A 12,248-nucleotide genomic window follows, 5' to 3' on the forward strand; every position below is an offset into this window, starting at 1 on the left:
CCCATGAACATAATTTTGAAATCTGCTTTGTTTCTTACAGTCTACTCCTGTCATTCTGTGACCAGGATAGTGATTTTGGTCCAGTTTTGTTGTCCTCTCTGGCTTTGGTTTTGGGCCCAGTGGACATTAGCATCTGAGCTGAAATGCGTTGGAGGACTCCTTTACCACCGTATCCATTCTCCCTTCTTTGGTGGTGTCTGAGGTTTTATGCTGATTAGCTGTCTTGATGGATTAAATTGCCAGCTGTTTTAAACCCAAAGCTTGCCTCTACCAGATGGGCTGGAAAAAAAAAAAAAAAACAACCAACAAAAAACTGGGTGTTTTTGAATCATTTTGTAAGTTGACAGAAGTGTCTCCTGTAATTTTATTCAAAGCAGGAAAATCCAGGAATCCTTGTAAAATAACACATAAGAGAAGTGGTGGGTTTTGATCATACACGTTTATATATGTGGTTATTTAATGTCTACATGTATGGCTCTGTTTCCTTTTTCTCACTTATTCGGAGGCTGGATTTCATTCATTGGTCAAATTGCAGCCAAAACCACCTTTCATAAATCGAGGTGTCAGTGTTCAGTGTTAATCTTGACATCTTCGCACATTTTTGCTTTCAGACAGGCCTTTGAATGAAGCTGCAAGCAATATTCTGTGGTTGTTCATTGTTTTACAGACGAGAACTGGGACGATGACCAGCTGCTTGGTTTTGAACCCTGCAACGAGAACCTTGTCTCTGGATGCAATATAATCAACGGGAAATGTGAATGTGACACCATTCGCACCTGCAACAATCCCTTCGAGTTTCCCAGGAAGGATATGTGCCTTTCAGCTTTGAAGAGGATCGAAGGTAAGTACTGATTCCCAGTCGTCAGGCTTCGCGCTATGTCGTATTGGAGCTCGAAGAGGCAGAGACACGCTTACGAGACGGGTACCTTTTATAGTCCCAAACAAGAAGCACCGGATGACTGATGGGATGGCGTGTGTATGTGTGTGCCATGTGCGTCTGCGGGTCCTGCGGGCTGTGCATTTGGTAATGCTGTGGCTCACGAGCTGCGTCCTTTGCGCCACCTTGCTTAGGTCACCTCTGCATACGGGATGACTTCACAAGCGCTGTGCTCACGATGGGCATCTGTTGTCGCCAGCTCCGTTCCGCTTGATTTACTGTAGCAGGCTCTCCACGAGGGGAGTGCTAATGAGAAATGCAGCTCATCTGGCAAAAAAGGGTGTCTCTTCAGCAGAGATGGGAGGATTGCACAGGGATAGCTGAAGGCTTGGGTGGGTTTTGCCGTGGAGCAAAACCACTTAGGTGTGGATGGGTCGTTGGTGGTTCTCCTGTGGAATGAAGTCAGACATTACATTAAAATAACAAAATTGTGCTCCTATGGCCTATAACTTTTGTACATTCCTGCAGAAAACCTAGGCAATAGATTGGAGACATGGAAGTATGATTCCTAGCTACAGTAACTGTGAGTGGCATGCCCAGAGCTTGGTACCATGGCTCGAAACCAGGATTAACAAAGGATAAGGCCCCAGACCAGCATGAAACTCTGTCCTAGCTCCTTGTTCCTCATGTCGAACAAAAAGAGAGGAGCCAGACATTCTTAAGTAAACCCGTTATCGCTAGCATGATGTCATTCTAGGGTGGAGGGATTGGTAATCGGTTTGGAATAGTGAGGATATGTGAGATCTCATAAGGGCAGTATAGGAAGACTGAAGTTTTTGAATTGTATTGTTTCCAGTTCCTGTTAAATGGTAATAAAAAAAGAGAAATTTATAGCAGCCTCTAAAATAGCTTTTCTCTTTGTATTTACCAATGCTACTGAAGCATTAAAAGAGATTATAGTAGGAAACAGTAAAAGTAAAATTTAAGAACTACAGAGAGTCTTAGTTAGGTAACATTTAGTCTGGCCCTTAAATTAGAAAACTGGAAAGCTGAGCTCTGTACCACTGCTCAGTAATAAGCCCAGGACGAACCATGTAAAGTATTTTTCCTACTACATCAGGACATTGGACAACCTGTAACCTAGTTCATTCTTATCATCTTGTGGCTCTTTGCTAACCCCTGTCCCTACCCCATTGCTTGTCAAAAAAGAGAAAAGAGTATTTTGCCAATTTTAGCATAAATAAACTTGCAGGGATAGTGGTCAAATATCTATTTAAATAATTTACTTCTCATAATACTGAAAATCACATGATCTGAAATAAAATGATACAGCAGTTCAGACGATTTTTGCCACTCTTATATTTCACAAAACTGTCCCCCCCCCAACCCCCTAAAACGTTTCAAATGTATCTCTGTTGCTGCCACCATCTTTGTTCAGGCTCCCTTCCAGGACCCTTAACGCCTTGCTCCCCAGCATGCCGTCTTCACCAACTGAATGGTCTGCCGTGCAGCAGGTTGTGAATCTAAGGTATCACAAGGAGTTCTGTTCAAAATTCAGTGTCTTTTCACATAAAAGTGGGACAATTGCATTTTTAAAATTAGTTATGTGTATATTTATGATCTTTACAATGTGGAGATTAACGGCATTGATTTTTAAAGTGATTCTAAGTAGATTGTGTACAAGATCCAGCACTTCCAATTTTGAGAGCATTCCCTCAGGAATAATTACTGTAGCTGAGTAAATTTCTTTACTTTTTGTTTTTTTAAACAGATTCTGTTAGATGACCTCTATATAATCCAAAAGTAGAACTGGTTGAGCTCATTTAAAGTTAATCTATCTTCTACACAGAGTACTTTGGTTTTTCAAAATAAAGCACCCTGCAATATTCAAGATCTTGTAAGAAGTCAGTATTAGGGGATTTCCTTCTCCTGAGAAACAAGTTGGAAGGAGAAAGCCCTGCCGGTAGTCGAGTGCGTATTGGCATATGAAAGAATTAGTGGTGATACAGTACTGTATACTATGGCAGTCCTTAAAAGCAATGAAGATTTAGATTGCTTCTAGGAATTTAAGGCCGGGAAAGTGTGACCTGGAATTGTAGGATAAGGTGTCCTGGAGCGGGTGGAGTCTGAACAGTTTGGAATTTGCGTGGTGATGGGTTCTGGGAAGGGGAACAATATGGACAAAAGAATGAAACTTTGAAGTAGGACTTACATGACTTCTGTAAGACACAGGGGATGGTGGTCTAAAAGCTTTTATGTTGATAGGTCAGAGAAACTAAAGATGGGGAACAGCCTGGGACTGGAGGACAGAGTCTCTTCACATCTCAGAAGGAGCTTAGGCCTGGTCCTAGGAACTCTCAGGAACCATTGCAGGTTTATGAGCAGAGAGAATCAGCCTGGCGAGGCCGTCGATTGATGGGCAGATGGCGGCTCTGGGGGGATGGGGAGTGGGTTAGCAGGGGAGACACTGCGGTCCAGAGGCTCCCTGGAGAGCTGTTTCAGGTACTTAGACGTGGTGCCACTGGAGACTGAACTGGGGACCAGCAGGGAGACATCAGGGAAGAGGCGCATACACACCATTTTGCTGAGAGACAGGGCTAGAAATGCACAAAGATGATTCTAGGGTTCCCCACCTGAAATAGCACAAGAATGCTAGTCCAAGTCACGGAGGTGGGGACGCTTTTGAGATGTTTGTGCTGAAGTGGAACTGGATGACGGGGTGGTTGTTTTAGGGACGTGGAGGGTCAAGAGGGGCTTTAAAAATATGAGGATATGCATGTTTGAATGATGGCAAGAATGATCTAGTAAAAAGCAAGATAGCACTCATTGTAGGAGCCAAGTGTTGGAGAGAGGAGCAAAATTGTTTTTTTCTCAGACACGATAAACAAGGTTGTCAGCTGACACTGAGGTGGGAGAGGGGGTGTGAAATACTGAGGAGGAGGGTGTGAACTAGACCTCCGAGAGAGGGACGAGTGCCTTAACCAGGAACGCAGGTTCTGCTCGCCCACCAGCATGGACGGCTCACTGGAGCCTGGAGGCACGCACGTACCCGTTGGAAGGGCCACCCCCCGACACAGTTGTTGCTTCCTCCAGCTCCAGTGCAGACGCAGTGTAGGTGGACAGGGGCATCTAAGTGGGGTTAGGACATTTCCTGGTGTGTCTGATAGGAAGGGAAGGTCTGAGATCCAGGGTCATGCAGGAGTCTTGTCTGTGGTCGTGCGTGACCTGTGCCAGGAAGGACAGGAGCAGGAAATGAGGAAGACACAGCTCCCTGTAGCACGTCCACAATCCCATCGCATGTGCTTCACGTGAACAAGGTTTCATTTTTTAAAGGGGGGTGGGAAGAGTGACCTGAAAGGGCAGTGAGAACAGAGGAGACACCGCCCCAGCCTCAGGTTTGTGGAGTGTGGGAAAGGAAGCCACCCCTACACACGAGTACTTGGGGGCCAAGGAACCAGGGGGTACCTGTATTTCTGTCGTTAAAACATGGAGGTGAGGGGAGAAGGATGCCAGAGGGGACTGTGGTGATGACCGTTAGTCCTAGAAGGCTCAGTAGAAGGACTTGGTTGGGGGGGAGGGTTGTGCAGGGCATGGACGATTTTGCAGAGCCCAGTGAGGATTAGAGTCCAGTAACGATGAGTGACCTCATCGTTAGTAGGTAGACTTCCTAGTTAGTAGGTTAGACTTGATTCTTGTTGTTCTCTCGTGGGAAGATAAGTAGTTTGTTCTAGATAAGCCCTCTGTTTAGGTCCATTCTTCCGGGTGGTTTCTAGTGTTCAAGTGTGCAGGGCCGGGGGTGGGGCAGGAAGAGTAGTATTCTTGCCAGAGCATAATGAGAAAGCACGTGTCTCCACTTCTGTGCTTTGAGAGTAAATTCTGAGCATGAGTTCTAAACATAACCACAGCAACATTTAAAAAAAATGTGTCGAAGTCATTGAAGGGCATTTCAGTGTCATATTTATAGACTGATAAAGAATACTCGCAATTTCTGGGCATTAAACAAGTTCCGTTGAAAAGGGAAGGAGTTGGTCCGGGATTTTACCACAAGTTTTCTTGCCTAAAATTCATGAACACATCACTGTAAGATCAGCTGGTCACAAATGTAGGGGCAGCAGGACCCTGGGTAACAGCCGACCTTGGCGCTGTGCGGAAGGGCTTGTCAGAATCCTCTGTGTTTCTCCGAAGAGGAGGAAGTCTGATAAAGGGAATGACCTGCAGGTCACCCCACCTTGATCTTAATGAAGCTCATAATTTTATGCTCCACTTTCTGTTCATTCTTGATTTGGTAAAATGTTGTGCCGAACTTCACAAGAGTTAAACTGATGGGTCATCAGAGGAGGGGACGAAAGTAGCAAGAGCAGTACCAGTCCCTGCAGCGCCCGGTTCTCTGGAGGAGCCACTCCGAGCTTAATAACCATAGTCAGGGTGGCCACCAAAGATTTCCACGGTGCACTGAGTGAGGTGGACCTTCAGGTATGCATATGACTCCGTGCTGCGGTCAGTGGCTTTTACTTTCTAAAAAAAATTATTATAGTTCAGAGTGGTCAGAAGCTCAAAAAGTAGTCAGAAATATGAAACCGAGTTTAGGAAGGATGAAAAACACCCTGGAAAACATTCAGACATTCATTCATCCGACAACTATTTATTGAGTGCCTAATGTGTGCTGCGCACAGATCTCCGGGATGGGGATACAGCTGCCATGGAGCTGACATTCAGAAGGAGGGGGTCACATGGAAACCCAGACATGAACAGGAAATAGTGTATAATGGGATGGATGGGAGCTCTGAAAAACAGTGATTAGGATGATATGAGAATTGCTGGGGTTAGCGAGAAAATTGCTTTTAGGTACAGAGGTCAGGGAAGTTTTCCATGAAGGGAGAGCATTTGCATTAAAGTCTGAATGTAAGAGAGTATCAGATTTAGGATGCTCTCGCAGGAAAGAATTCCAGTCAGAGGGAACCACAAATGGGAAAGTTCTAAGCCAGCTTGGTGTGTTGGAGGAATAGCAAGAAAAAACAAGAAGGTCCGTGAGATTGGAGTGTCGTGGGAGAGAAGAGGAGGTTGCGGGGTAGATCACGTAATGCCATGTAAGTTAGACTGAATGGCTTTTATCATGAGGACATAGGAAAGCTATTTTAAAAAGCTGTTAAAGGGTTATGAACAGGGAATAGCATTACTTGCTTTGTGTTTCTTCAACAATGTGTCTGGTGGGGCAGAGACTTGTGGGAAGCCGCAGGAAGCAAGAATGGAACTGAGTGGCAGGTAGGGGTTCTTTCGGTAGTTCGGGGGAGAGGTAGTGGTGGCTCAGACTTCAGAGCCGGAGATGAAGGGATGGGTGGATTTCAGATATAATCTGGAACTAGAATTGTTGGATTACGCATTGGGGGTAAGGGAAAACGGAATCAAGGAGTACTCTTGGATGTTGGGTTTTAAGCAAAGTGGTGCCTTTTCCTAGGAGCAGGAATAGATGTAAGGAAGATTCAAGAGTTTTGTTTTAGACGAATTAAATCTGACACCCAAGTAGAGCTATTTGTCACTTAAGCTATTTTTTTGTGTAATTAACCCAGTAAGTGGACTTCAAGCTCAGTGGTAAGTATACTGAGGACGACAAAGGTATATATCCCTGAGAGGAGGTCAGCCCTTCCTTTCTTCAAGAAGGTATAACTTTGTTGAGAGATTCTAGAGAAAAATAAAAACCCAGTCCACACAGAGGAGACTGGCTGAAGGGGTACCTGTGTGTGATCCATAAAGTGTGTTCTTAAATATACTTTGTAGGCATTGCTGCATATTCATCATGTGGATTACTGGGATAGTATAGATAATGTGAAATTTACTCCTGTTTGGAGACACAATGAATATTTTGCAAAAGGAGGAAGATTAGGGTTTAAGAAATTCCTCCTTTAGTTTAGCTAAAAAGCATTTGCGGTAACATTAAATGGTTTATAATTTGGGGCTTCACTTAATTACTTTTTCTCTACAAGATATTTTAGAGAAAAGATAATCAAAGAAACTGGGATGTGATACTTTACATCATCACCTTATATATGGAGTAGACAAAACCTCCACATTAATAAGCTGGATGAATCAAGGAAGACTTTGTGGAGGACTTGGGAATCGAGTTCAGCTGTGAGAAGTATGTTGGGTGGCTCAACAGAAAGGAGGAGAGAGAGAGAGAGAGAACAGCCTTGGAGCTAGAAAAGAGAGGATGGGCAGAAGAGTGTAGATTAGGAGGAAACTACAGTGGTCAAGGCAGTGGGTTTTAGTGGCTGATTGACTTTGGAGCATGAGGAAATTGAAGATGGCCAAATTTGGGGAGGAGGAGGTGATTGTCAAGCTAGAGGCTCAAGAGGGCATGGAGGTCAGGCTGTTTAGTGGTGTTATTTATTAGAATGTGGACCACAAGGAGAGCAGCTTTATGGGAGGCTGGATGAGGTGGCTGTTGAGTTTGTTTTGTTGTGTTTGAGGTGTCGTGGGATCAAGGGGAAGACAGGACCTAGGAGTCTGGACCTCAGAGATCTGGGCTGGAGATAAGATTGTGAGTCATCTTCCCAGTGAGAGTGTCGTGCTGTTAATGAGTACGCAAGCGATATGAGGAGTGTGAGTGTTTTTAGGAAGTTTAATGAGACAGTAGTGTGTGTGCTCCACAGACGACACACATGCCTGGCCGTGTTGGCACACTGCAAGTGCAGTGATGGCAGTGCAGGAAGTGTTCCCTCAGCACAGGGAGGGAAAGCCTAGGAACCCTTGCTGGCGGCCAGTCTCAAGTTAGCCTTAAACACGAGTGTCGCTGCCCCTGGGAGTGGGAGGTATAAAATGGAGTATATCATTTTAATGATCAGTTATTGGTGGATTGACTGATTTGTACTCCCTTATTCAGAAAAGCCTTTAAAGTGTGTGAGAGTACAGGAGTGGGCCTGGTCAGACCCATAGCTGAGATCAGAGCCATCCAGGGTAGGACGCTAAGGCGAGTAAATAGTTGGATGGGAAAGTAAGGGATGAGCACGAAAGTTGTAGCCGCTTTCGGTCCAGCAGAGTCCTCTCAGTGTTGTCTGTAACCTTCTGAGGTTCCTTCTTTCACTTCGGAGCTGCTTTCTTTCTTCATTCATCTTTGTTCTCTATTCATTTATTAATTCAGAAAGTAAGTGTTGAGCACATGTTGTCACTACATCCGTGTCTACCAGTTTGACTTTGTTTTGCGTTTAACTGAGGGGCCGTATTCTAAATGACCCTAAAGGTGCAGATAGAAAGGTGTAAACAGAATCACATTTTAGATAGGCTATGGGAACTTGCTCTTAATTTTTTTTTTTTTTTAAGATTTTATTTATTTGTCAGAGAGAGAGAGTGAGCACGGGCAGACAGAGTGGCAGGCAGAGGCAGAGGGAGAAGCAGGCTCCCTGCCGAGCAAGGAGCCCGATGTGGGACTCAATCCCAGGACGCTGGGATCATGACCTGAGCCGAAGGCAGCTGCTTAACCCACTGAGCCACCCAGACGTCCCTGCTCTTAATTTTTCAAAGATATTTTATAAATGTCTTAAATTATATCTTTAAGCATTTATCTGTTCTCTAAACTTATGTTGCATGGACTGTATATGTTTAGGCAAAGATTAAAGGTTAGAAAAAAAGATGAGAGAGGGATGCCTGGGTGGCTCAGTCTGTTAAGCATCTGCCTTCGGCTCAGGTCATGATCCTCAGGGTCCTGGGGTCAAGGCCTCGTCAGGCTCCCTGCACAGAAGGGAGCCTGCTTCTCCCCTCTCTCTGCCTGCTGCTCCCCCTGCTTGTGCTTTCTCTCTCTCTGTCAAGTAAGTAAATTAAGAAATCTTAAAAAAAAGAAAAAAGAGGAGAGAATTTAATGTAGCTAGTTAGATACTTGTATTTTTTTCTCTTCTGCTTAAAACAAGAGGAACATTTATATTATATGGCTGTATGTTCTGATGCTAAACTAATTTCGATACAGACAAATGACTTCTGTTTTACAGAATTTTTCCTCTCAGTTTTTAAAAACCTAAATAACAGTTGCTTCAGAACTTCAATTTTATTAATTATTCTGTGATCTAAATTTACTCTTTCAGTCGTACCTGAGGAAATGTTAATATTATGTGGGCTTATTATTCCATTTTTAGCGTTTTACGTTTCCCTTATTTTTTTTTTTTTTCACACAAGTGTAAGTGCTACATTTTATTCTTACCGTTTTCTCAGTGTAGCCCACGGTACAACCTGTGCTGTGTGTGGCCTCATCAGAGAGAGCGCCTTGTGATGCCATCTGTAATATTTGTTAGTAGACAAAAATTTAATTAGTATGTAGAAAGAAATCAGATACTGAATCCTTTTATCCACAGAACTTTTTTCTCAAACGTTTTGTGCTGTAGGGAATCACACACACACACACACACACACACACACACTCTCACAACACTCAAGGAAATGTGATCAAATGGAGATGGGCATGTTATTAAACATTCGTCTGTCTTTGAGATAGTGCAACAGAATTCCCTCCTGACCCTCTGGGCACTGGCACTGTGTGGGATGGAGACACTGTCCGCCGTAGCAGGACGTCTGCTACCATCCCATTATAAGTACAAAGATGACTGAGGCACCCGGCTCTGCCCTGACCCATGTTCCCACGTGGGGCTCGCAGGCCATGGGGAGGTCCGGGCGCCAGGTGCACAGGGAGTTCCCTACGTTCCTTAGACTTGAGAGGGCTTAGTGGACACACTGAGGTTTTGATTTACAGGGACTGGACTAGTCTGCATTTCCTGGGAGCCCCCAGGAGAGGCTGCGCTGCTAGTTCTTCCCTGCACTGAGCAGCAGTCCTGGAAGGTTGATGTGAATCTACCTCCCCCGGAAAGAGCATCTTATCTTTAAGTGATCGTTGGACTTACTCTTGATTTCTACTACTTTCATCGTTACAGAGCATCTGTCATAAAGCCGGTCTTTCAAACATTAATACATAGCAATGGTTTTATCATATAATTTTTAAAACTTTTTTCCAAGTAAATATTAAAAGAAATTAAAACCCAGTAGAAGTATTTCATCGTCCACACATAGGATCACACGATGAAGAGCTAAACAAATCCCAAGACTTGGATGCTGAGGAAATAGCTTTTAGTAGAGGTGATTCTTTCTAGAAGTTCACCTATTTGGTCTTTGGTCTGTGGATTTTTTAATTATATCGGTCTACATGGTATTAAATGTCATTATCCCCAAATCTTTCCTACTACATAATATTGATTGTAGTCAAAATGATCCATTGTAATCATTAATTCACAGGATCTGGGGCACTGAAAGTCAATTCATATGTTTCCCCAAAATATGACTTCTGTAGACTGTAAGATTGTGATAGAGCAGAGTGAAATATATTAAGTCCTTACAGTTTGGTGGAAGGGAGGATAGAAATGGGGTGAGTGTAGAACATTTTAGGGAAAGAACCTTTGGGAAGTACTTGGCCTTATATAATCCTTGATAATGGAATATATGTACTTATTCCATTACTTACTTACTTAGTAGTAGTAAGTAATGTTACGAAGTACTGTAAGTACTGTTACGAAGTAGTAACAGTCAACAAGAAGCTGACCTGTCAGGCTCTGACTCTTCCTTCTCTGGAGGCCAAGCACGCTGCATTGCAGGGGCTGGGCCTGCCCTACCCCAGGACTTCCACCAATTCATAATTTCTAAGTTAGTCACGTGCTTCATTAAAATTACACATTGCAGATTGTTTTTCTTAGGGTAGATTTTTCAAGGTATTCAGTTTACAGTACTTGTCAGGTATGGAGACACATGACCAAGGAGAAAAAACCACTTAACCGTACCTTCCAGGTGGCTGAGGGTCCTCATTACCATCAAGGTCCCCGATTTTGGTTTTCCCCTTAGCAGTCCAAGTGTCCTTAAAGATGCATGCTTACTGAAGACAGTAAGGCTTTCATGCAACATTAAACTTCCGTTGCTGTCTGTCTCCCTCTCTTTGTTAAAACCATCAGGAATCAGTAATATGATCTACCTTTTCTTTTTTGGAGCAAATATTTAAAGTGACTTTAAAATCTAAATATATGTATTACATTTTAGATTCCAGCCATGCCATAGGGAAGGAAAGCATAGACACCATTATTTATTTTCATAAGTAGTAGACTTTCTTATGTAGGTTGACAACTAAATCAGTATTTTAGAATTTTATGCTATAGTTACAAATTGTTGTTTTGATGTCTTGATAACTGGTACAGGGGAAGAAAAGGGCTACCAAAAGGCGGAAACCAGTTTCAAATATCTGGGAAATCAAAACAGGAAACTCAAGGAACTTGGCATGAGACCAGTTGGAGAGGAACAGTTGCTTGAAGAATTATACCTGCATTTTAACTGTTGGAGGTCATACAGTGACCTTCTGGTTGTTGTGATTTCTTGTGCCTAGCCAAAAAAATAAATAAATAAAAACCACACACACACACACAAAAACAAAAAAACCTGTTATGATGAAATTTTTTATATCCTAGTGCTTAGATGGGGAGTGTGTGTGTCTGTCTGTGTTTGTGCAGAAGCGTGTTTTATTCAGCCGCATTAGGGTTCCAGGAAATGGAAAGAAACCTTCAGTCTGACCCTTAGAATGATGTTTTCTATGCAGTTAAATGTAAATAGCCAATAATGTTCTGTACCTCCTGTTAATGGCTCCTCCCCTTCTTTGCTTTAACTCATTCTCTGTGCTCTCAAGCCGTCTCTTCTGTCCAGATTATGTAGAGCCCAGATGTCTGTCTGTCCCCTTCCCGTCTATACCTGCTCCTGCGTTGGTACAAGAGCTCCAGAAGTTGTAGGGGAACAATTTTTGCTACAAGTGTATGCTTGTTTCAAGATTAAATACCATGCACTTAGTTTATATTTTTTAAAACACACTTAGTATTCAAGGGACAAAAAAGAACCTGATGCTTTCATTTAGAGAAACGGTATTCTTTGGGGGCCAAGCTTTTCTAATTCCATCTACCAGAAACGCTTAAGAAACGTTGGTCTGAGACTTGCCTTTAGCAGGTGAACGTTTCAGCTTCTGGGTAACCCTGAGCAGGCCCTTGCATATTTGTGGTTTCTGACTTGGCTGTAGGTGACCTTTCAGTTATTCCCAGGGCTTGGTGTGTGCTCTGTTGTGAAGAGCTGCTGAGTTGCTGCCTGCCCAGCTGTGTCCTGCTAAATCCCGGCCCCCACAAGGGTTTTTCCTGACAGGAGCAAAGGACTGGAATCCTGGCCTTCTGGGCTGCTACAGGGGGAGCCTGACCACTCCCCATAGAAGAGCTGGAGTTGTGCCTTCTGTGTCCTCCTGCCCCAGGCCCAGGTGTCCCCATCAACCGCCAAGAGATTGTGGGCCTTCAGGAATTGTCATTCCCAAACTCAGGCTATT

At 43.6% G+C, this 12,248-nt stretch overlaps 1 protein-coding gene across 7 annotated transcripts in view; it reads left to right on the forward strand.

Annotated features, from left to right (window-relative positions):
* Window positions 1-12,248, forward strand: part of CRIM1 (cysteine rich transmembrane BMP regulator 1) — a 188,885-nt gene that overhangs the window by 39,084 nt on the left and 137,553 nt on the right. For 6 of the 7 annotated variants that reach the window (XM_032352989.1, XM_032352988.1, XM_032352991.1 and 3 more), the window contains exon 2: window positions 668-841. The exons of the other annotated variant lie outside the window; for it this stretch is intronic. In XM_032352989.1, the coding sequence (XP_032208880.1) occupies window positions 668-841 (174 nt within the window). The remainder of the gene's footprint in view (window positions 1-667; window positions 842-12,248) is intronic. 7 annotated transcript variants of the gene reach the window in all.

Source organism: Mustela erminea, chromosome 7 (assembly GCF_009829155.1).
Source record: "Mustela erminea isolate mMusErm1 chromosome 7, mMusErm1.Pri, whole genome shotgun sequence".
In the NCBI taxonomy this organism is placed as follows: Eukaryota; Metazoa; Chordata; class Mammalia; order Carnivora; family Mustelidae; genus Mustela; species Mustela erminea.